Below are 26076 nucleotides of genomic sequence, written 5' to 3'. Positions count from 1 at the left end.
TCTTATTTATATAATATATCTTCTGAAAAGTCAGTGAAGTGAGAAGGAGGTTGTGAACATCATGTTGCTTACTTGGCTTTTTAGCATTTTAATGGATGCCCTGCAAATGCCATCAAAGGATAAGTACACTGGAAATGTGCCTGAAAATCTTAGTGCTGGGTCCTTAGTCTAATTGAAATGTGAACACAAACATCTGAATTTATGGAAGCAGAAATAGGTTAAAAGCTTTCTCTTGAGGTGCATCCTCAGAAGAGAAGAATTTTAAACACCTACTTGAAAATATTCAAGTACCTCAGTTTGAAGACTAGATATTTCTGTGTTAGTGAGTTACCAACAATTCCTTTGGGGGAAAAAAAATTGCTAAAATAGTGTCAGTTGTAACAAATCCTAGATGATATTTTGATAGAATCATAGTATAGTTTTAGCTGGCAGGAACCTTTGAAGTCCATCTAGTCCAAACCCCCTGCCATGTGCAGGAACATCTTTCACTGGGCCAAGTTGCTTAAGATATCACCAGTGCCAGGGGTTTGGACTACATGATCTTTACAGATGATCTTCACATTGATAATTTTGGGGTTCATATTATTTTAGGTATGTGGAAGTACCCATAGGAAAGTAGTGAAGAGTGTACGGTATCCAGTGAGTGGCTTCAGACTACATTCTTCTTTGGTCATTATTGTATCTCTTCGCCCAGGCAACTAGTGATGGGACAAGAGGAGACATAGTCTCAAGCTGTGCCAGGGGAGGTTCAGGTTGGACATTGGAAGGAATTTCTTCACAGAAAGGGTGATTAGACACTGAAATGTGCTGCCCAGGGAGGTGGTGGAGTCACCATCCCTGGAGGTATTTAAGGAGAGATTGGGCATGGCACTTAGTGACATGGTGGTGTCAGGTCACAGGTTGGACTTAATCTCAGAGGTCTTTTTCAACTCAGTTAATTCTGTGATTCTATGAGCTGCTGTTTAAATTTGAAATTTTTTTTTTCCAGTTTTTGATCTTCTTCCATATTCCAACAAGAGAGTGGTACCACACTTCTTGCAACAAGCTTTTGGGGATCCTACATTGAATGAAGTGTACTTGCTCTCAACATTCAAACTACAGCCAAAAAGCACAGCCACTGTATTTGGCCTGTATTCCTCAGCTGACAACAGCAAGTATTTTGAATTTACGGTAATGGGACGGATGAGTAAAGGTGAGTTGTTTGGAATATGTGTGGTAAAAGCAGTGTTGGAGCCATAGTTATTGAAGTGTCACAGATAGATGTTGACAACTGTGTGATTAACCTTTGTGCTTGAGTCATTCCTGTTGCATGCTGTCACCTTTCAAATCCCCTCTTAATTCTGTTCCCTTCTCTTCCCTTTATCTCCTTGATGCTGCTCTCTCCTGGTCAGGGGAAGCTGACCTGACAATCAGCTGCTATCTCTGCTCTGCTGTGGTGCTTGCTTTGAGCTGAGAAAAGAGGAAAAAAAACTTTGAGTATGGAGAAAGGAGTCAATTTGCTTACTTTTTGTTTTTCATTTTCTGTTTTCCTTTTTCCCCTTGGGACAATCCCTGGTTCTTATTACTCAGGAATGTGAGAGACACACGCACATGCTGCCTCATGCATACGAAAGGCAGGTTCTTGTTCTGCTGACCTTGGAGGTTAGATGTGACTGTGCAAGGCAAACATTCCTAACAGTTACAGGATCTTTTGGGTGAATTAAAGTGTTTGTTTGCTGTGCATTGGAATTAGTTAATCAGGAGCCAGAGGGGGAACTTCAGCAGATTTTTAGAAAGAGAGAGTTTTCCTTGATCTCTAGACCAGATCTAGGATATCTTCAATTTTAAGGTTCAGTGAAAAATTGTGTAATTATGTTAATTGTGTGAATTATTGTTGCCCCATTGACTTCACCACTGCTATGATAATTTGCTGCTGCAAATGTAATCGGGCAGCTGAGTCCAATATGCTGTGAAACTCTGCTGAGAAATTTCAGCCTATACATAGGGAAACACACCTTTTGGTTGGGAAATATAGGGGAATGAGTTAGATCTAGATAAAACATTGGTGGTTTATCAGGTCTGCCAAAATCCTCCTGAAGTCAAGGAATAAGACCTGTGTGTGTACTGGGGCTAGGTAACACACCGTGTCATACAACTCCTAACACTGACTTATCTAGTTGCTAAATAAATCATAGACTGCACATACTCCCCCTCTCCCTCTCTCACACACACAATTGTCTGTGTAAATGTTGTACATATATGTAGGAATGCATATGTATGCACGTAAATATGTCTATGTACATAGGAGTTTGAACATATCAAACTCATTTTGATTTTCAAGAATATCTGTGTGTTGGTTACTGATATGCTTTAATGATCTGATGGTTACTGATAATACTTTACGTTCTCCTGACAGACTTAAGAGGCTTTCTGGTAAAAGATCGTGTGATTTCTTTTGGATTTGTCCTCAGTCTGTTGGTGTTTGAGCAGTGCCATGACAGGACAGACACCACAGTGACATACAGATAGGCTGCATGAAGCAACCTGTCCTGTCAGTGACCAGTGTTGAGTAGATGGGGGATCTGTAATCTATATGATGGAAAGGACTGGCCAAACAGAGGGAGCCTTTTTGCAGCAAGACTGCTCCATGGATCTCTTTGCCTCCTCATTACTTCAGAGTACCTTGTTCAAGGCATATGTCAGTGGGCAAGTAGTAGGCAGTATTTTCACCTGTGGTTTCTCCAGAGGTGTTAAGGATCCCATATGGCTTCTTCATACTGTCAGTTAAACCTCATCCAGGAGATTGTCATGTGGGCTGAGGGTGTGGGATCCTCTCAAGACTGGACATCATCACTTAAGTGGTGAGCCAGTGTTGGCTTCTCAGCAAAATGCAGGGGGTCTGAATATCTACAGCTTCAGAAGAATGGAAAGTGCATAGTAGTTTCTCTGCATGGTGTTTCCACTTAGGCACCCAAATCTGATCTAAAGTGCTCAAAGCAGGCCTTAGTTATCCTTTAAAAAGCTACATTTGAGACCTATGTTCCAAACAGTTGGCTCATGTTCTGATTTTGATGTGATACACCTGATAGTAACATGTTTATAATGCCTAAATGTTTTCAAAAGCACGAGTCTGAATTACTGAGTAATGACTGAACTTGTTTTGGTTAGACCAATGTGCTTTTCAGAGGCAAATAGCATCCAGGGGTTTCTGATCCCTTTTGAATGATTCCTTCATGGAGTGAACAGCAGTTAGTGCACAGAAGTGCTGTAATTTTAGAGTTCTGTGAAAGAGCTCCTATTTACTGGCAGAATTGATAGTTAATTGAAAATCTGTTTCTTAAGCAGTACAGGTGAGACACTGTCATGAATGTCTGTAAAATATTCTAGCAGCAAACACATACTTCGGGGGCTTGGATAAGTTGAATCCTACAGAGGCGGAGGCTGTGATCCAATAAAATATCTCTTCAAAAGCCTACTCTAGTTTTCCAGATGGATATTTGGCTTTGGCTGAGGGAAAAATACTTGATCCTTCTTCCAAGCCTGATTGTTTCTTGTCCTGAAACTATTCTGGCAAGGTCTGTTCTGGACCATGCCTCCATCTCCTCTTTCTTTCTCTAGGTTGCTGTTATGTTTGGTCCCTCTGAATGCAGGGCCCAGGTCCAAAGACCTTGCTTTCATATGGCCAGGAGTGCATAATATTCACATAAATAAAATGCCTGCAATGTGCTCTGTCCTGCCAGATCTTTGGTTTTGCTACCTTTTAGCAAGTTACTGGTGACCTCATGCGCCTTTGCGGAAATCTCAGCTCTGGCAGTGTTTTGACATAGACAGCAGTAAAAACATCCCTGATATTGATCGCAGCTGCTGAGGCTCTAGCTCTAGTGTAGACTTTAAAGATGGAGACATACCATTCCCCATTCATGCTGGTATAAATATGGATTTATTTTTGATCATTAGACTGAGCAATTAGAAGAATTGTAGGGAGCACGTACACAGTAACTCAGAAGGTCAGCGACAAGCAAAGATACCAAGAGTCAAAGCAAATACATTAGTAGTGAGGAGATGGGAAGGTAATCTGTCAAATGAACAGAAATTGGATGGTTTCAGTAAGTAGGTGTTATTAGCTATGAAGCTAATAAGAACTTTTCCCTCTACTATATCCACAATTTTAAGCTGACCTAATGTTAATGTAGGTCTGATAATTTCTGAGCTCTCACTTTTACTGCAACAGCAGTAGTTCACTCTGTGAACTTCAAACAGATGTTCACAAGAGCTGGCACGTTTAAGTGCCTGCCTTCTGTGCAGCTTGTCCCCTTCAATGCATAGCAAATGTTATCATCAGGAAATCAGGGACGTGCAGGCTGGTGGTCAATGGGGTGTTTGAAACAAAGGCTGTCATGTTGTGGGGCAGTTATGCACTGTCTGAATGCACTCAGCTCATTGCTTCTGCAGATATGCAGTTGGAGAGCCAGGGAGAGGTTTTGTGGAGAGAACTAGCTAGCTGGTCTGAGAGATTTAGCTTGCAGATCCTGGCTTACTGATCCAATTTCCTTAGGAAAGAGATATTTTTTCAATATTACGCAGCAAGTATTTGTTGTCTGCTCTTGTGTTTTTTGAGGGTGCATTTTACTTCATAAAATTTTTATCAGCTAGGTCATTCATGAATGCTTTTAAAAGGAGTTGAGAGGATGCTTCATCATCTTTAGGGGTGGAATATGCCTTTTCTGCATTATAGTTTGTTACTATTTATTACAGAGAAGTGCAGGTTTTTGGCTTGGAATCATGCTTCCTTTGGTTTCTTTAATGGTGCATTTGGATGCATTGTCAGATGGTTTCACTGAATGCAGAATGCATGACTGAAACTGGTATTTTCTAGTTGTGCATTTCTGCTGCAGAGTATTTCTAGGTCTATCAGATATGTACATGCCAAAGTGCTCGCTGCAGCGTGACTGCTACACCCTGTAACTTTGCCACTTGTATTTTAGCACGTTATGCCCTGTAAAGTGGCATTGGTTAAGCCACTTAGAGAGGCCTGGACAAAGCAGTGGAAAACACTGTGCAGGCAGTAATACTGAGAGTGATACAACAGTCCTGGCAGTGCTGCCCTGAGAGTCAGTGTCTCATTTATTTTTACCATTATCCCTGCACATGGAATGCTCTTATAAAAGCTGGCATGGAAAAATACCAGAGCAACTGTAGATTTCCACAGGATCTTTCTTGATCAGCCTTGGGTTACTCTGACAGGCCTTCTGTGTATTTTGTCCTAGTGGTGCTGCGCTATCTGAAGAATGATGGAAGGCTGAATTCCGTGATCTTTAGCAACATCCAGCTGGCTGACGGGAAACCCCATGCTGTCATCTTGTGGCTGAGTGGCCTGCAGCAGGGATTGAGCACAATAGAGTTGTATCTGGACTGCCTCCAAGTAGGTGCCATTGAGGACCTGCCAAAAGCATTTTCAGCGCTGTCTCAGAAGTCGGTGGTGGTTGAGTTGCGCACGTTCCAGGAGAAGCCACAGGTGAGCAGGAAGACTGGGAACAGGCTGAGCACTTAGAGGGTTCTGCAGTGATCCTCTGGATCCGTGAATTCAGCCCTCACAGCAGCCAAGCTCTGTGCAATGGTGCTTCAATAATACTGGAGTATTACATTGTGAAATAAATGTGACCGTAAGTTCCCTATGGAGGAGGTGAAATCTTAGTTTACATTAATCCCATAATAATGACACTGTTTGTTTTAAACACAAAGTTTTTAAATTTAAAATAAAAATTTACTGCCTCCTTCACTTCAATCTAGGTGTTTTTTGAGGACTGACTTTTTGCTAGGACTTAGCTGGTGCATCAAGGGCAGGTCTTCATCAGCTTCTTACAGCTGTTCAACATGAGCAATGCTTGTCTCTGTACATGGCTTTCCTCTTCATGATAAGCTACAGGGGCTAAAGAAGACGAAAGAAAGGGGAGACTCTTGTGGAGCCAGAGTGCAGCCCTCATCTGTTTGACTACAAGAGCTTTCCCTCCTCTGTGTGCCAATCAGGGCATGGCACAGGTTCCAGTCATCTCCCTATCAGCAGTCTGAGATAAGCAGTGTCTACCACAGCATCTTCCATCATCATTAATCCAAAATATGCTTTAGAAGGTGCAAAGACATTCTGTCTCCAAGGTTACTTTGTTTCATGTCAGGCTTGAAAATGAGCCTGTTTGTATGGAGAATCACTGAGGTGCCCACGTTTCTGACAGGAATGTATACCTGTTTGAGAGGAAAGGACAGAACACTGCTTTGGATTCACTTAAAACAAACCCCATAAGCCACAGACAAAAAGTACATGAACTTCCTAGTATGTGGGATCATATGAGTTGGAACAGTAGAAAAACAGAGTTCAAAACAAAACCACAGCTATGTGAAAATCTGCAGGGCAAAGATTAAGGATTTTATTACAGTTCAGATGGTGATGGGTGGTCCTGAAGGGAGTGGTCTAGAAGCCCTGCATGTGTAGGAGAAGGACAACCTCTCTGAAATAAAAATGAAATTACTTTGATGTTTCATGTTTTTCCATTGTTGTACCACAATTATGAGTTCTGTTTTCCTTGTGAGCCCAGGATACACTAGATGAGCTGAAGCTGGTAGCTGGAGGAACCCTTGCTGAAGTGGGGAGCTTGCAGGATTGTTTTCTTCAACAAATTGAGGCTGTTCCTCAGTACACTGGTAAGGCCTGAACCCAGGAGTTCGAATTATTCCTTATGATACCAATGCAAGGAGGATAATGTGATGAATGTTACAAATGTGGAGAAGCTCTACAGACAAGTAATAACAATTGTTTGACTGAATTACAGTCATGATAATTTCCTGTGAATGTTTTAGAAACAGCTCAGTTTGGAGAGAAACAGTTGCTGCTTCTGGTGGTAAAGCAACGAATTGTTGTCTTAGTGAAGGAGAAATCTGTGATGATTAAAAGAGCCTTTTTAGCCTCATTTGGAAGGCAATTTCTTGTGATGATGATCTGTTTGTAACAGCTTAATAATGTTTTGAGTATTCAAATTGCAGACAATTGCAGGCAGAAAGTAGTCCTAAATGTGGCACACTGCTTCAGGCTTTATGAAAACAGGTAGATGGATGGAGTAGCAAGACCTATCCATGTACTTATCCACATGGCCAGTACTCATCTTTGTTTAAACACTGGACTGTCCCCAGGAGGGGAAAAACAAGGTATGAAGAAGGTCACAGGAGACTGTAGAACATGTTCGTGCCATGGCTGCAGACCCTGTAGGTCCAGATGAGAAAAGCCATTGCAAGGCAGCCACTAGCCCTGCCACAAGCTAGCCAAGGCTTTTGTCACCTGTCGGAGTGGACATCTCATATAAAACCAGTTCCATCTCTGTGCTGAGCATTGTGGAGAGTAAGCTGGGAACAGGGAGAAAAGGAAGGAGCTGAGGCTACTGGGATTCCTGCAGGTCCCCAGGGGCTGGTTGCAATCCCCTGTTTTAAGTGAGGACACTTCCTGACCTCTGGACATAGCACACCTGGGCTAGGCTGCCCCATCTGTCACCCTTCCTAGTCCATCTGCCTTTCTGCTGCAGGTGTGAGAGAGAAGGGCAGGTTCATGCTGCGAGTGCAGTATGTGACAATCATGGGGGAAAAAACTGAGCTCAAGGTTTGAAATAGAATCCATGAGAAGTTCTCTCTCTCACACCCTTTCCCACCTCCCTTGCCAAACCCAACCCTGCAGCATTGTCACTTTCAATAAGATTAGAGACAAGATTCAGAACTTTTATATGGGAGCATCTTGGGTGCCTCACATGAATGTTGGCATCAGTGGTGTGCAGTGATAACTGAATCTGGTTTACCTTTCAGCTGTGTAAATCCTTAGTTGCACATACTTGTATTTTCTTGCTTCTTAACATATAAACACTTAGGCAAATAGGGAGTTTTATCCTCAAAGGTCTTTTTCACTAAGTCAACAGGTATTTTAATGTAGAAGGGAAGGGTAATTCAGTGTTGCCTTCTGCAAAAACTTCTAGCTCTGTGAGTGAGGTTCCAGATGAGACTTGCAGCTCTATCATTTGTAACTTTTTACTCACTAATCAATTATGCAAACAGTAGTAATACAGACATACTGTCTCTCTCTGGCTGCCTCCACCTGGCTTAGCCTGTCAGATTCGGTTGCTTATAACCTTCAAGTGGATTTAGTATCATTAATAATAATAATAATAATAAACAACTCACAGGAATATATTCAAAGTCTACATAGTCAAATCTGCCAAAGGAAAAGGTGCAAATGTTCCAACAGCAATATTAACTCAGCTGCCTTGCACTTTGTGTGTGCTTCATGATGCCCTTTTATGGGAGTAATATATCAGAAAACCACAGTTTTGCCTTCAGCCAGGAAAAGATGGAATGCAAATGTTTAGCTGTATAGAGCTGTGAGACCTATGTATCTTGGTAAAAGCATGTGTTTTCATATTAATTGGAAAATCTTTGGGAGTGCTTTGGACCTGAGGAACTGTATGTGGCTTTGACTGTCAGCCTGGTTATTTCTTACTGCTTTGGCAGCAGCATTCCCTCCATGTGCAGTCTGTGAGGCTGAGGCACAGTGCGGAAGAGAATACGATGATCAGACACAGGTTGAACATGTTCATTGGAATCTTCCTGTTTGGGTAGGAAAATGCAGTGCAAGAGGCACTGGGTTTGGTAGATGAGATTAGTATGCTGCATTCAGTTCACAAAGGATCTCTGAAGGTTATCTAGCTCATGTAAGGTACCTGAACCTCACACAGTGTAAAATAAATAGCATTTGTTGCTCTAGACCTAAGGTTCTTTTAACCTAGGTGCTATCAGAGACAGTATGTCAATACAGACCGAAGGGCAAGAGTATAAGGGAGTGGAGTTTTAGTGTAGTTTTCCCCAAATGCTTCCCTGTTCTCCAACAGTTCATTGTATTAAGAGTTCTCGACTCAGAAGTGAAGTCTGTGTGTTTTGTACTCAATATATGTTTTCTGCCATGAATCTGAATGTTAGTTTTGAATTCATGATCAAGAATGTCTCCTGGCAAGCAGACATGTTCGAGGCAATAGCTCCTTCTGTTTACTTTGAACTTGCCTCTTCATAATTCCACATGCAACTTGTATGTACAGCTTCTTTGGTGGAGGATTATAGGCTGACAGGGAACTGTTCTCTTGTCATCTATCATCCGTACTTTCTTTAATCATGGCTGTATCTCTGGCCAAGTCACCACAATCTTCCAGAGTTCAAGAAGTTTGACAATGCACTCGGACACATGGTGTGATTCTTGGGGTTGTCTTCTGCAGGGCCAGGAGTTGGACCTGAAGATCCTTGTGGGTCCCTCCCAACGCAGGATATTCTATGAATGTCATTCTCCTTGAATGAAACTTCAGGACTCTGACTTTGCCAGATGGGGGCCAAGTGTGTTGCTTGAGCCAGTATTGCTCCCAGGAGAGCTGGAAGAGATATCTATGAGGTGTTTTATGGTGGCCTGCAGGTACACAAGCTAATGTTTGCGCATTTGCCCTGTCTGGGCCAATTAGCTGCACAATGGAGCTGGCTGCCTGCTCTAAATCCAAGGCCCTGTGCTTGAACAGGTTGCCCAGAGAAGCTGTGGATGCCCCATGAGGAGGTGTTGAAGGCCAAGTTGAATGGAGCTTTAAGCAACCTGGTCTAGTGAAATATTTTCCTGCCATGGCAAGGAGGTTGGACTGGATGATCTTTAAACGTCTTTTCCAACCAATATAATTGTATACTGCAAGGTCCTGACAAGAGGAGACAGAATAGCTCCTTGACATGACAGGGACATTTAATCTTACAGAGAATAGGTATGTTAAGGGACTTCAGTTCCCTGCTGGACAGCAATACTACAGAGCTGTCTTCTGAACTTAAAAGCTATTCTGTTATTCATATTGTTACTGACTCAGAGTATAGAGCTAGGGACTAGCTGAACCAGGAAGTTGCCTTAGTAGGTGAGGCATGGATGAGAGACACTACATGGTAGGACTAGATAACTGTATAGCTTCAGGCTGGTACTTTTTCTTACCCTGCTTGTTTCTGGAAAAAGCCACCCTTGTAGACTGACAGCTCCTTTCAAGGCTTCTCTGAGTTCTTACCCCTGATCACTGGTCGTTCTGCTGCAGGTGGGGCCTACTGTAGGAATTGGTTTTAAATGGAAGAGAAAAAAGCCCAACAACTAGGGTATTCATCTGTTTCTGCTCTGCTGTCTACATTTTCAAACAGGACATGTAGTTCATGGCAGTATAACCCATTGAGTCCACCTTAATGTTCAGCAGTCTGCAAAACTTCACTAACAGAATAGATCTGGTTTTGATTTAGATGCTAGCCAACAAACAGCATCTGAAATCTTGATATTTTTTGCAGATCTCAATCAATAATGCCTAAACCAGTCTTTTGTTTAATAAAAAACAAGAAAAACAAGAACAGACCCCAGCATCTGGCCTGACAGCCTGTGTGCCAGGTTCTACTATAGGGTTCTAAAATACCTCTGTTGTTATGCCCTGCCACTGCCCTCCAAATAAAAATAAGGCAAGGGTGGGACTAGAACAGAGGCAGGTTCTGAAACAGGTGATTCCCAATCTTTAAACTTGTTCAGTGTTTTGGTGAGAAAATCTGAATTGAAGAAAACGTAGTATATGGGGAGTTGGCCGGTTCCCACTAGAATGTTTGGAAACAGTTAGATATGCTTTGAAGTACAAAGGAATGAGGTAAACATTAAGAGAAGCATTTTTCATATAAGCTTTCAGTACTCACAAAAATAACATGTGAATAAAACCTCCCTGAAGCTATTGGGCATAATATCAAAATATCCTGCCTGCCTAGACTGTAAAAGAGCATATATTTGTGAAGTTTGTTTTTAAATACAGACTTGGAGAAGTAAACAAATATCTGCTCAAGAGATATACAAACTCAGAAGTGAGCTACAAACAGAAGGAGCTACAAGCTACTGTGCTAAACTTGCTCTGTGCTTCTCCTCTGTCACTGGCTCAAAAGCAATGCTTCCTTTACCAGATTAGAGTGAAGATCTTGGGTTGGGTCTGGTCCTTCCCTGTGGTTCATTGCATGCATAACTTTTGGTCTTGTCTGAGTGATCTTTACTTTGTTGCTTGTACTGAGAACTGGTTTTGGTGTGAGTTCACAGTGTGATGAGTTTTGTGAGTCCATACAAACTCTGCACCCTGCAGAAGCAAATGCAGCCATGAAACTTGTGTGGTGAGCTGCCTTTTGGATGCCAAAGTGACTCTCTCAGTTACTAAAAGCACTGTTTGGTCAGAGCAGCTGCTGTTGATATGTGGTCAGAGCTTCACTTGCTCAGAAGGCTGGGTCACTTCACTTTGAAAAATGTATGTGAATCAGTTGTGGTGACATGGAATGCACGTACACAGGGTGTCTTCCCATTGTGTGCACATGTACTTCATGCCCGGCCTTGCCCTCCTGCCTCAGATAGGTTATCGCAAAAACCCAGTCTTGAAATCCTGAGGTTTCACTTAAGTTTGCTGGTCTCAGGCCTGGAGGAAATCATTAACATTGGTGGCATTATTGCTAGAGAGCCCTTATGACTCTCTCTTATTACCAGAAAGCCCTTTTCTGCTGTTTTCTCTGCTTCTTCACCTTCTTCAACCTGCTCTCCCCTGACCTCCCCTTCTCTGTCCCTTCTCCGCCTCTGTGTCTCTGTCCCTTCTCCGCCTCTGTGTCTCTGTCCCTTCTCTGCCTCTGTGTCTCTGTCCATCTCTGACTGTTTGCTAGTCTCTGCCTTTCTCCTTTGCCTTTCCTCCTCCTCCACCCTTCTTTTCTGCATTTCTCCTTTGCTTTTCTTCCTCTTTCTCTGCCTGGCTCCTCCTGTCTCTGCCCTTCTTCTCATTTGCCTTTCTTCCTTTCCTGTCTTCTCTCCCAGCCCCTTCTCTGCTTGGCCATCTCTGCCCTTGACACTGAAATAATGCTGGAAAAGTCATGATCTTGTGTTTCTCTCTGTGGTGAGGTTTATGCTTTGCTGATTTCTGTGGTATACATGGAGTGCAGTCCAGAAAAACATTGAGTTCATGCAAATCACACTATAAAGATTCAACATAAATACCGTGTTTGCTGTGGTGATTCATACAGGGCTTAAGTAACAGTAATGTCTGCCCTCCTTGGCACTTCATGCGGTTTCGGTCTTGCATCTCAGAAATTACCATGGCAAATGAAGGAAAGTTATGCTGTGTATTCTTTTTCATTGCTGTTTCCCTGCAGGTGATTTTAATAGGCAGCTGATGGGTCAAATGCTGCAGATGAACCAAATACTGGGAGATGTGAAAGACCTTCTCAGACAACAGGTACTGTATAAGGGCTGCACTGTGAAATATCGCACACTTGCCCCTTTGATAGAGTCAGTGCAGAATTCATGTAAGCAGTAAACTCCTGCACAGAGTTCATTGCCTTTGAGGCATGATGAAATAGAAAAGTAATAACTGTATAGGTCCTTGCACCCTGTGCTTGCTCTGGAGGATCTTTGTGTGGGATGATAGGGGACTTGCTTATTCAGATCCAGAAAATTTAGTGTCTGAAGTGGTGGGGAACTGTACTAGCTGTCCTGGCCCACTGTTAGATAGTGGTAGGTCTGTTGCACGAGACTGAAATTGCATTTATTTCACTTGCTGGTGGGTGTCAGAACTGGAATTGCTGTTAGCACATGCCTGTGGTTAAATATGTAATTCTTAAAGCTTCTGTTGATGAAAGCTGAACTGAAGTACAGCCATTATCACTATCCTTAGTTTTATGGACTACAGAGAGCATCTCAGTCAAGACAGATTACCTATGTTGTATGGTTTGAGTGGCATCCTGGGGAAAAATAATAAAGGATCTCACAGCCAGGTGCAAACTGGAACTTCCTGTACCTAAATAATGTTTATTTTCTATATTCTCAAGGTCAAAGAAACAACTTTTCTGAGAAATACCATAGCTGAATGCCAAGCTTGTGGTAAGTGTTCCTGTTACTGCTTGTAATCCAGATGAGATATTTGCTGTGTAGTTGTTTTAAAACTAGTATTGATTGCATCAGCTTTATGTGGTTTCTAAGAAGAAAACCACCGTGACCAAAGTTCTAGATGTATTAGATACAAATTTAAAATAGATTTTCATTAGAGAAAAAGCTCCTGTTGACGTGACAGTCTTCTATTGGGGGATAAAATGCCCAAAGCAGTACCACTCAGCCTGTACTGTTAGTTCTTGCTCTGCCTTAAAGCTGTGCCACCTGTTCCTGGGGAGGGAGACTGTCTGCCAGGCATCTCATCAACTATCTTAGTAGAAGGACAAGGGAGGAATCATGTTCTGCTCTAACTGGTATTGTCAGTCTGAGGAAGATCCTATGCAGCCCACCTGAAATTGGTCTTATTCTGAGTAGGCAGTCACTGGTTAACAGCAGGAAGACCCAAAAGGTGGTCTCAATCTTTTCTATAAATAAAAGAAATAAATACTTTTCCAAATGCCCCTGCATGGCACTCCTGCACAACGGACAGTCAGGACAGCTGTGCAGTCAGTATAAAAACCAATATACTCCCTCACTGTGTGCAACAAAACATCTTAAACTCATCAGGTCTTTTAGTTGATTTCTTCTCCCAGTCTGTTATCCTCATCAAAACTCAAGTGGATCTCTAGGCAGGTTAACCTTTATGTGGAAGTGCCAAAGGTAAAGTCTTAAGTCCTGCATGCATCTGTACCAAGGTCCAGCATCTGCCAGAGTCTCAGGAGACCTTGGGCTGATCTCTGTACACTTAAGCCAGTGTAATTGCATGTGCTCTGTGTTTGTGGGCTGCCACTTGCTGCTTCTTATTCTTATTTGTAGGCTGTCAGAGATGCTGTTGTGAAACCAACAACACTGTTTTTCTTATGAAGTGGTAGTGTTGCTGAATCAGCCAGAGAAATGCCTTGTATTTGTGCCCTTGTACATGAGTCCCTTGGGCCATCTGAGGTGACAGGTTTTCAGAGTTCCCTTTGCTGGCCAGCAGCAGATCTGTGCTGGGACTAGCAGGACAGCTCCCATGTGTAGCCAGGAGAAGCATGTGGACCAAAAAAAATAGCCTCAATTTCCCCTGGCTGGGACATAGCAAACTGCTGGGCCATGCCCAGGGTGGAGTCTCTCCAGCCACAGCACAGCTGGTACCAGCACAGTGCAGGGACATGAAGCATCTTAGGGATTTCTTCAGAGCCTTTGCTGGCCCAGAGCCATGATGGATGTTTCTTTCAATCACTGAAACTGTTCTTTCTGTATTAAAGGTTTGGGAACTGTGAATTTTCCGACTCAGCTTCCTAGGCGTAGTAAACCCAAATGTGAAGTTAACTCCTGCTTCAGGGGAGTCAGGTGTGTGGAGACAGCAGAGGGATATCAGTGTGGCCCCTGCCCTGAAGGACTCACTGGAAATGGAGTTACCTGCTCAGATATTGATGAGGTAAAATAGTAACTTTCACTGAATTTAAAAAGAAAAAAAAGCTTAAAAAGGAGATGTTTCATACATATCGATGTGTTGCTGATACTCGCTGTCTTCAGCGTTTGCTGACTGCTTGCACAGTGAATATTAATTCCTTCTGATTTGTTTCTATATCCCTATTTTGCTGCTGCTTCAATTTTTTGGAGGTTATGTGTATGAAAACTTGAAATACTCTGGTGAGTTGAGAAGTCAGAAGAGGAGTTTAGTGTTTGGGAAAAGCCTCGAAACCAAAACCCAGCCAAAACAAGCTTTTGACATAGTTGCTTCTATTCCACAAGAAGATGCAGTAGCTTCTGTCACAGGTTGAAGAAGCTCTTCTTGTCCATATGGGCTTTGTTTGTTTAAACTGTAGTGCTCCTGAACCAGCCTTGGAGACCAAAGTCTTCTTCAACCCAAACTGGAGTCATGTTTTCTGCCTTACCTTAAAAGTCTATGAAAGAAAATAAACATTTATTGTCATTGCTCCTTTTGCTTCTTTGTGGTTGTGTTGAAATATGATAATGTTGACTTAAATCTATTTTTTCCTTGTGCTATATGTTAGAAATTCAGAGCTTGCTTGTATCGAGGACTAAGTTAATAAATCTACAGTATCATAAGCCATTAAATAAAACCTGTGTTAATCAGAATGTGACACTAAGAGCACAAACAAAACCACTTACAGGTTCACTGCAGTTTTCCTGTGTGATGATTTTTGCCATTACACTTCAGTGATTTTTGTGGAAAAGCACTTGGATGCTGTAGGTACTGGGAACTAAAAGGATTGGACCATAAAATGTGCCTGTGGATAACACAGTACTACCTCTCTTAATGACATAAAACAGCAAAAGCAATTCTTTTTCTCCCTCCCAGTCAAGAGGACATGTGCTTTGACTGCTCTTTTGGTTGACTCCTTCCTATAGGCCATCAGCAGAGAGGAGATGTGATGTGTCCAACTTATATCTGTCTGTGCAAAGCACTGGGGTGAGAAAGTGGGTTGAGTATGGCAGTTTCCTGAACTGTAGGTAGTCTCTTGTTTTGCCTTACATGGCATGAACTGTCTTCTGCAAAAGAAAAAATGAGGGTGAAGGTCTGCAATGTGGATGCAAGTGTTGAAACCAAGACAGCTGTGATATGAGTTTCATGCTACAGACAGCCATGGTGAGGGACTTACCTTTATCAGAACTCAAGTGGAGCTCTAGGCAGGTTAACCTTAATGTGGAAGTGCCAAGGAAAATCTTAAGTCCTGCATGTATCTGTACCAAGGTCCACACCTGCCAGAGTCTGAAGTCCAGCCAGGCTAGGTGGAGCCCATCAGTGTGGATTTCCAGGGTTGGAGCAACTCTACCCATTACAGCTGTGGTGGGAAAAGAAACTGAGACTGGTTCATGGTGGCTTGATATTAATGTGGTTTTCTGTGAGCAATCAGGCTCTGCCACTGGAGATTGATGTGCCTTCATCTTCCAGTCACCACTCCACATGACAGACCTGGATCTCACATTGGAAACAGAAAGGAAATTTTGCCCAAATGATGTCATAGATGTCATGAAGTCTTTCTTATGTGAGGTCTTTATGTGGATGCTGTCACGAAAATGCCACCTGGCCTGGAGCTGTTTTGTTCATCAGTAAATACCATTTTAGCAGCTGGATTTTCACTTAGAGTTGCACAGGGAGGAAAAAAAAAAAAAAAAAAAAAAAAAGAAGTGATAAATGGCAGTCATTTGGAATTGTATAATTAGAGGGGATGTGTCATATTACTTGTTTTCCTGAGTTAGCTGAGACTATGAAGGAAAGTAATTCTTTTTTTAAAGCTTTTTAGGAATCTGTTCTGCGAGAGCATCTTTCTCCTGAACGAACTATTTCTGTACTTCCTAATTACAGGCATTTAGAAAGAATTTCGTGTACAAACTCTGATAAAAGCAAATCTAGAATCTTCCTCACTAAGAGCTGCTGTCATCTTTTCTGAGGCTGTTAGCATCTCTGCAGTATGTTCCCTAATTCCTTACCAGTTTGAAGACATTACTTTCGTGTGCTGGTGCTGGTATCTCGGGAGCTGCAGCTCTGCTCCTTCTGTGTAATATGGGTGCCCTCTACTGCCTACAGTAAGAAATCCACAGCAAAATAAGGAGCACAAAATGTCTGTCCTAGGTTTTACGTTTTCCTTATCTTACTTATGGACATACTTCTAACAAATCTTTCTGTCAAACACTCTTTGATATTAGACATAGCTTTTTTTTGCCCCTGTGTGTGTGTATGTGTGTGTGTTTGGTTACAAGTTGTATGTCTGATGTAGGTGGATATCGTCTTGTTTGTTCTCCCTCCATCTTGCAGATGTTTTTCTGTTAGCAATGAAAGTGGAAAAATGGCATATTTTTAAAGCTCTTTTATATTTCTCTCTCATGTTTCTTGTTTATTGTTGTCTTTGAGCCCTGTGCAGCATGGTGGCATGTTGATGTTTTCAGTACTCTTATAAATGTTACCTAGCAGCCAGTGTTGATGTTGGAAAGGCAACAATGTGGGATGTGGTTCCCAAACTGGCACCCACAAGGCCAGTGAAATGGGACACAGATGTTCCGTTCTGCATGAGGCAATGAAGTGAGTGGTGCCTTCAGGCCAGGGGTGATTTTGTGGGCATATGATATTTTGAGAGAAATGCCAAGTGTTGTCTGTGGGCCCCTGGTCTAGAAACATGTGGGTGCCACTGACTCATCTCTTCTTATCTGGCTCATGTTTTGGTTCCATTGTGGCTATTAAATTTGTCCAAATATAAATGAAGGAAAATGCTGCTGCCACTTCTGTGTGTATGAAACACAACCACAGGACTGTTTGGAGGGTTGGAGTTATGTGGTTTTCCTGATACTGTGGTCTGGACCCTTCCAGGGGGCTTTCATCCTCCAAGAGAGCTGAACCTGCCCAGGCAGTGGAAGGGTTGAGGATGAGAGCTTAGGACATCAACCACAGGCTGTAAGGAAGATTGCAAACGTTACTTAAATTACAGAGATAGCTGAAGACCTGCTGAGGTCAGAAATATCTGCAGAGACGGTTTCCTCTGTAAGCCAGCTCTGAACAGAAGACACACAGATATGAGAGGTCTGTGCACATGGTCACAGTCTGGATGTTACTGAAGCACGAACATGTGCTGGGTTCATTTTTTTCTTTGCAGTGCCGTTACAACCCTTGTTTCCCTGGAGTGAGATGTGTGAACACTGCTCCAGGCTTCCGATGTGAGACCTGTCCTCCAGGGTACACAGGACAGACTGTGCAAGGGATAGGACTCAGTTATGCCAAGAACAATAAGCAGGTGAGCAGTAGCTGCTGATTTTGTGTCAGCAGTGCATCTGTTTTGAATTGCATTTTTTTTTCAGTCATTCCATAATTGCTTTGTGCTGTTAGGCAGAGCTCAGGGTGTTTCAGTTAGATCTGAGTTGTGTTTGCTTAGCTTTAATGGGAGAATTAACAGTCTAATACTCTGGGCTGGTATGGAGACAAGAAAACATATTGTCATCATAAGTATCTCTGATCAAAGGGAGCTCTGTTGATATCTGTTAAACTGGCTTTGAACTAGGAAGAGTATGATAGATATTTTACTGTCAGCTTTATTGCATGTTCCTGGAGCACCCAACAAGGGGAGCACAGTTTATGTATAAGCTCTTGTGGATGAACCAGAGCATATCCTAGAGCTGAAATTTTCTGTATCACAGTGTCTCTTCAGGGTTTGGAAACTTAGCCTATCGGTATGTCTGTGCCATTTTGAGAGCTGTTTCAGGAGAGGCTGTGTCTCTTTTCAGAGTCTTAAACTTTAGAATCTGTTCTTCAGACTTGACTCTCTCATTGACATTGTTTTTATTATATGTTGATTTGATTTACTGCTAGGTCTGCTTAGATATTGATGAATGTCAGAATGGTGGACTTGGACTCTGCGTTCCGAATTCCCATTGCATAAACACTTTGGTAAGCACCTTTTCATTTATGGCTTTTAAAAATTGATTGTTTTAAAATTCCATGAGGCCAGAATTGGATTTATGGATCTCATTGAAGGGCTGGATAACAGAACTTGTTACTGGGCTTCATCTAAGTCAAAGAATCCTTTCCTCTTTTCCTGGCTAATAATAAAAAGATCAATACTTGATTTGTCATTAACACATCTATGTGAATTGCATCCTTATCACTTTTCCTGAAGAACAGCAGGAGCTCTTCTCTCCATACCATCCAGTTGTGTGTGTTTATGAGTATGTTATTACAAGGAACCTCCTTTGAAAGATTCGACCTTTGCTTCCCTCCATCTCTTCCCATTTGGGAACTGCTGCATCAAGCTGTTCCCTTGGATGTTTGCTTTATAGGAGTAACATCTTCATCATCAGGGTATGTATGCAGTACCATATATCACTCTAAATAAATGGAAACAAGGAGAGACACCATTGGTACAACACTTTTAATACCCATAGATGTTAGATCCAGGAGAGAAAGCATAGCAGAAGTAGTTTAAAAGATGAATCCAATAGAAGGAACATACAACCATCTTAATGCTAATGGTGCAAGTTGGACCTAGAATCACAGAATCCTAGAATCATTGGGGAGAGAAAAGACCCTTGAGATCATCAAGTCCAATGGTTAACCTGACACTGCCAAGCCCACTACTAAACAATTTCCCCAATTGCTACATCCACACCTTTTCTGAACACGTTAAAGGATGATGATTCCACTGCTTCCCTGGGCATCCTGTTCCAATGCCTGACAATCCTTTCTGTGAAGAAATTCTTCCTACTGAAGATTCAATCTGAATCTTCCCTGGTGCATCTTGAGGCCATTTCTTCTTGTCATTTGGGTGAAAAAACTGACCCCCACCTGTCTACAACGTCCTTTCAGGTAGTTGTAGAGAATTATATGGTCTCCTCTGAGCCTCCTTTTCTCCAGGCTAAAAACTTCCACCTCCCTCAGCTGCTCCTCTGTGCTCCAGACCTATTACCAGCTCTGTTGCCCTTCTCTGGACTTGCACTAGCTCAATGTCCTTCCTGTAGTGAGGGGCCCAAAACTGAATACAGGATTCAAGCTGCAGGCTCACCAGTGCCAAAGTACAGAGGGACAATCACTGCTCTAGTCCTGCTGGCCACAATATTTCTCATAGAAACCAGGATGCCATTGGCCTTCTTGGCCACCTAGACACACTGATGATTCACGTTCAGCTGCTGTTCAACCAGCACCCTCGGGTCCTTTCCTGCCAGGCAGCTTTCCATTCTGCTTCCAGCCCGGAGCACTCCCTGGGCTTGTTGTGACCCAAGGGCAGGACCCAGCACTTCTCCCTGTTGAGTCTTGTACCATCAGCCTTGGCCCATTGATCCAGCTTGCAGATCTCTGCAGAGCCTACCTGCCCTCCAGCAGATCAACTCTCCCACCCAGCTTGGTGTCATCTGCAGACTGACTGAGGGTGCACTCAATCCCCTCATCCAGGTCACTTGCTAAACAGAACTGTCCCCACTGCTGGTCCCTGGGGAACAGCACTGGTGACTAGCCCCAGCTGGATGTGACTCCATTCACCACCACTTTCTGGGCCAGGCCATCCGCTAGTTTTTTACCCAGTGAACAGTGCACCTGTCCAAGCCATTGGCTGCCAGTTGTCTAGGCAAATTCTGTGGGAAACAGTGTCAAAGGCTTTACAAAATCCAGGTAGACACATCCACGGCCTTTCCCTCATTCACTAAACAGGTCATCCCGTCATAGAAGGAGATCAGATTGGCCAAGTAGGACCTGCATTTCACAAATCCATGGTGGCTAGGCTTGATCCCCTGGTTGTCCTGCATGTGCCACAGGCTTTCTTCATAGCAAGAGAAGTGTTAAAAGTATCTCCCTCAGGTCTGGTGTGAAGGTGGTCTTTCCTGCAAGAAGCTATGATTGATGCTACCATTAGTGTTCAGAGGGATGTGCTTCCCTTGTGAATCACTTTGTTTTATTAGGACTGCTTTCACTGTTCAGTGTGTTTATCTCTCGTTTTTGATACCTGGAAGATTTACTGTCACATGTTGTCTCTCACTGTATGACTAGACATGACTACTGCCCTTTTGGAGACCATCAGGTCCTGTCTGCAGAGGGCAGGCACCAAGTGTCCTGCCATCTGTCAAAACAGAGCAGTGTGGGGTTTCTAATACTGTCTTCCTTCAGAAACAGTTTGGTCTGGAAATGCTGCCTTAAAGGCTATTTTTATGCATGCCAGGGCTTGATATAGGACAGAATTTAGTGAGCAAATTCAGCAGGCTCCAGAAGACACGGCTCTGGCGTCCATTAGGATAAAGTGCATGGGCTGGTGTGCTTTATATAGGCCATACCATTTGCAGGGATTGTTCTGCTCTACAGTCATTATTAGCAGCTTTCTCTTGAAAGTATGCAGACAGCACAGAGTTAAAATTTGGAATGAAGTTAGGAATAGAGGACAAAAATAATGCCCATCTGAGTAGTAAATATATCTCTCTATGACAGTGGACTAGGATGGCCCTGACAGTTCCTCCAACAGACTTTGTACTTGAGAGGTGAAGTTGTATGCTCAGTTTCACAAAGGGATAGATGCATGTTTGTCAGAGATCTGATTCAGTTCCTTGACATGTCAAAAGATAATTATTCTCTATAAGGTAAAAAGATTGTTTTTAATTAACTTTTATGTCATAAGTTACAAATGTACATTTATGTGAGACAGAGATATAAAAACATGTCAGGTGCCTAAAGAAGATCCCATTTATCAGCCTTTATCTGTTTATATCTCATATAGTGATTGTCCGAGCATACAATGAGATTCCTTGGCTTAGCTCCTTTGTATTTGTTTACACAAGAGAGTGTCACAAATGTAAAATATATAGATAAAGCACTGCAAAAAGTTACATGGATGTTCTTATTGCAGTGTAAATGAGGATGACTCTGTCTTCAACTACAGAATTCTTTTCTGAAGAGCAAGATCTAGCTCAAATTGGCTTAAAAACACTGAAATTTTAAAAAAAAAAAAGTAAAATGGGGCAAAGACATGATGAACTTTCTTGTCTCTCTCTTTGATTAAAAGTTATGCCATGTTGAGTTTAGATAGATTAATGGGTCTGATTTACACTGAAATAAGATCATCCAGCCTGATTAACTGGGTGCTGCTTGGAGTTTTACACAGTTTTAGCCACCTGAAAGTAGCTCAGAGTGATACTGGCAGGGACAAGGCATCATGAAGAAGCTTTTGCTGCCACACAGCTTTTCTCTGACCTAGCAAAAGATTGGTCTAAACAGGCAAGAATTGAGTGTGTCTTCCAGGATGCACTGTGGGAGCCAAACATCAGTTTCATGCAGGAAATGTTGTTTGTTCACAGTGCAAGAGGCTTCCAAGAATGCACATCATGAGCAGTGTGACATGAATCTTGCTTTTGTGCTTGCTTTGAAAGGGAAAAACAAGTCCTGTTAAAAGACTGATTTGCAATTTTTTGTTCTTACAGGGGTCTTACCACTGTGGCCAGTGCAAAGCAGGATATACAGGAGACCAAACTAGGGGATGCCAGGCAGAGCGGAGCTGCAGGACTCGAGCCCTCAATCCATGCAGTATCCATGCCCGTTGTATTGAGGAGAGGAGAGGAGAGGTGACATGTATTGTGAGTTAATAAATTCATGTATCTTTACTGTGAAAAATAGCTCTTTTTTAGGCTGAAACTGGGAAGGTCTTTCTAGTAATTTTGTACAGTTGGGTGTTTTAACCAGATTGTGGCACACTGGCTCAAACCAGCTATGAAAATAAGTGGTCTGAGTCTATCTTGCAGTTGTTTTGTTCTTTCCACATGTCTGTAAAGCAGCCATGCTCATGTATCATGTTCACTGTGTCTGTGTAATTAGATCTTTGGGAATGGCTTTTATAGACTTTCTGTAGTCTTCTCAGAAAAGACTGTCAAGTGTCACTCCAGAGAGGACACCACAAGGACAAATTCCTCCCCTAGTGCTTAGCTACATAGCTGTGAGTAGGGATCCTCTCTACATACCCAACTTGCCTGTAGTTTCTGGCTAATAGAGATGGTGTTTTTCCAAGTGAGATCATAGGTTCTAGATCAGGTAGGCTGTACTGTGCTTACCAGCTGTGGGAGCAGAGCAGCACCAAGTGGCACATGAACTTCCATCATAAGAGTCTGACTGAAGTATGTTACTTAGTTTTTCCAGCTTGCAAGGGGATGAAAGAAGCTAATCCTGTGTCCTAAATTTGTTTACAGTGCATGCTTTTGTTGGCACTTGCTTTGGTCTCATTTTTAAGTACATCTGTTTCAAAGAAGAGCAATCTAGGGTATTTTAAGTCCATGCTGTAATGGAAAGATGCCTGGATATTTGTGTTAGGCAGGTCCTTGTTTTAAGGGGAAGCCAGAGTTTGACATGCAGTTCTATGCATGTCATGTTCAACACAAATTAGGCATTGGTTTGAAACAGTACCAAGTTAATTGGCTAGAAGAAAAATGTGTGTAGATGCACTTTGGTGATAGACACAGAGTAAGTTCCAGCACAGTTTTGTCTTAAAACTTCCTCTAGTTGCAGATGTGTTCAGTATCTCAAGAACACACACAGTCATGCCATCTAACCATAGGCCCATTGCTGGGATGCTAGATGCCTAGGTCCGCTCTTTTCTTTTACTCTTATCTGCAGGTGAGGAATCAAAATTACTTCCTGGCAAGTGTCTAAGAAATCCACAGCTCCCACTGAAATCATTAGGCTTTGCAGGCACACATTCCACCTGACATCGTGTCTTAGGTCTTTCTAGTTATGTCTAGATACAGAGAGCATGAAACAAAGATTTTCTTTCCACATTGACTGATGCTGAACTGTACGTCATTGTACTTCAGTGTCTGGCCTTGGCTTCTGTATACTAGTGTTTTCAAGATTGCTGTGGGCTTTCCCTCTTGAATATGTCTGCAGTGACTCATTAACCTTTTGGTAGTACTACCATGGTCTTTTATTGACAGTGTGGTATTGGCTGGGCTGGTGATGGTTATATTTGTGGAAAAGATGTTGACATTGATGGCTACCCTAATGAAGAACTTGCATGCTCTGCTGAAAACTGCAGAAAGGTAAGAAATTCTTTATTTATCTTGTAATAATTCAGTGCATGAAGGGATGAAGACTGGAAGAAACATGACTAGAAGTATGCATCTTGTTTTGAAGTTATTGAATTCCTCTGCATAAAATCTATTCAACTAGATGAATGAATTAATTAAAAGAATAATAGAAAAAAAAGTTGTTCAAATTATGAAGGCATCCAGTTTTCACGCATAACACCAGACTTGTCTCCTTTTTTGGCTAGGACAATTGCAGATTTGTCCCAAACTCTGGACAAGAAGATGCTGATGGTGATGGGATTGGAGATGCCTGTGACGAAGATGCAGATGGAGATGGCATTCCCAACGACCAGGTGCTGAGTATAGATCAGGATGCAGGGGTCTGTGCAAACAGAAGGATTTCCCATTACTGCAGTGGGCAGTGATTGTGAAATCTGACTCACTACTCTTTGCCAGGGATTGTTCCATAGCCATCACTGTCAGCAACTCTCTAAATCCCATCTTTTTCTTTTACATAGTGCTTGCTCTTACAAGACCCTCTTGCACCCAGCCTTAAATCCCACCAGTGTATCCTTCAGTATTATCTTTTGGCATTTAATTATAGAGCTTTTTGTGTGCAGAACTTTCATCCTTCTGTCACACTCTGCCATAGCATGGCCTTCAGGAACATTACTCGCATTAATATCATTCTTTATGAAGAGCAGGTTGACCTGACTACACATTTCATAAGAACCAAAATCCACATAAATTAATGGGTATTTTGCTAATAATTTGAAAAAGCTTTGAAATCGTGTCCTTAAAGCAGAAGATGTTCCCATGTGGTACACTACTGCAGAATATATCAGAAGACGTATCTACATAGAAAAAGCTCTTTTGTGTTCACCCTGTGTTCTTACAAGCCGACATTTAGATCCTTAGTGGTACTGCTTAATGCACTTTGAAGGAAAACCAGCAAGAATACTGTATTCAGAGTGCAAATGTCCATGTGGAGTTAGGGCAGACTAGCAGTCACAGAAGGTCTGTCTCACGCTGTTTTGCCACAGACCTGCCCTAAATTGTGTTATCTTAAATGAACTGATTTTATTAATGTTCTGTAAGGAAAAATGTTAAATGCTTCTTCAACTGTAAATCTATTTGCAGGTTCAGAACCTTTAGAATCAAAAAACTTCTATAATGTTGCTAAGCTTTCCTCTGTATGTGCAAGAGGATGAGGTCATGGGTGTGCTAGATGGGAGTAGAAATTTTACACCACTTTAAAACAAAGTTTTCTCCATGGACTCTGAGAGTCAATAGCAGCCTTGTTGACAAAGAAAACCCACAGAAGCAACAAAACGCCCCACAAAAAAAAACCAAACAGAGACTTGTACCTTTTTGCCTTGTACCATCAAAATGTTCTGCTTTCCTGAGTCTTTCAGCTTTAGTTTGAGTCTGTACCAGAAGGGGGCAATGGCCTTTCACAGAGAGAGCCTGCAGACCTTTTCTGTCTCTAAAGTGTGGCTTTTGAGAGGGACCAGAAAGAAAGCCAGGGGACCAAAACAGGTTCCTCACCATGGATGCATCTAAAATGAGAGAAGTCAAAGATATAAATAAGGCTTTATGGTTGTGGGTGCTTAAGGTTAGGATTCTCACAGTGCGGGTCAAAGCAGAGCTTCTAGGGAGCAGGTGGAATCTGATCCAGAGCTAATAACTCACATAAAATGTCACACTACTCACAGTAATAATTTTCTGTGAAAGTAGAAATGCACAGAAGTGTTACATAAATCCTCTAAAGTAGAAATTAAAGATTCATGGCCTGGCTCATGTCTGATACTGTGTCTCTTGCAGGATAACTGTGTCTTGGTTCCCAATGTGAACCAGAGAAACAGTGACCAAGATATCTTTGGAGATGCTTGTGACAACTGCCGCAACATCCTGAACAATGACCAGAGGGACACAGATGGTGATGGGAAAGGAGATACTTGTGATGATGACATGGATGGAGATGGTTGGTGATTTTTTGACTTGCAGTTTCTGTGATGTTACTCAAACTTGCCCAGAGTGTGCTGTGTGTTAGCAGATTTCCTGTCACTAGCTGTAACACTTTCTTCCTGAAACCTTTGTTCGGAATCCTTTTATTTTAGTCAATCTCTATCTTCTAGCCTCCATTGGGAGCACTGAGCACTGTAACAGGTAAACCAAGCCATGTTTCATGTATAAGTTAAGGTTATTGGTCACTCAGTATTTCCTTTAAGGTACAAATGTGTCCCAGAGCACAAAGTTGCTGCCAGTCCCACATGCCCAGAAGCTACATAACATTATTTTCATTACATCAGGAGGCTTGAAAGAAGTGAAAAAAATCACAACCCTTCAAATGTGATAACAAAGATGAAATGTCCTATCCTGTAAGCTGTGAAACAGGAACAGGATAGAATTAATTGTGTGTAATTAATGAACTATGTGTGATGGGTTGGAAAGATGTTCTTTAATGAATCATAGAATCACAGAATCAACCAGGTTGGAAAAGACCTCCAAGATCATCAAGTCCAACCCTACCGTGGTTACTAGACCATGGCACTAAGTGCCACATCCAGTCTCATCTTGAAAACCTCCAGGGATGG

The 26076-nt window shown here is 42.2% G+C and overlaps 1 protein-coding gene across 1 annotated transcript in view; it reads left to right on the top strand.

Annotated features, from left to right (window-relative positions):
• Positions 1-536: 536 nt before the first annotated feature.
• Positions 537-26076, top strand: part of THBS4 (thrombospondin 4) — a 37342-nt gene continuing 11802 nt past the window's right edge. The window contains 13 exon segments of the mRNA XM_009070538.1: positions 537-591; positions 989-1192; positions 5247-5494; positions 6570-6675; positions 12220-12302; positions 12895-12946; positions 14242-14414; positions 17593-17730; positions 18303-18380; positions 21887-22039; positions 23387-23491; positions 23725-23832; positions 25304-25463. Coding sequence (XP_009068786.1) covers positions 537-591; positions 989-1192; positions 5247-5494; positions 6570-6675; positions 12220-12302; positions 12895-12946; positions 14242-14414; positions 17593-17730; positions 18303-18380; positions 21887-22039; positions 23387-23491; positions 23725-23832; positions 25304-25463 — 1663 coding nt within the window.

Source organism: Acanthisitta chloris, unplaced genomic scaffold, assembly GCF_000695815.1.
Source record: "Acanthisitta chloris isolate BGI_N310 unplaced genomic scaffold, ASM69581v1 scaffold13592, whole genome shotgun sequence".
Lineage (NCBI taxonomy): Eukaryota > Metazoa > Chordata > Aves > Passeriformes > Acanthisittidae > Acanthisitta > Acanthisitta chloris.
This window is presented reverse-complemented; position numbering and strand designations above follow the sequence as displayed.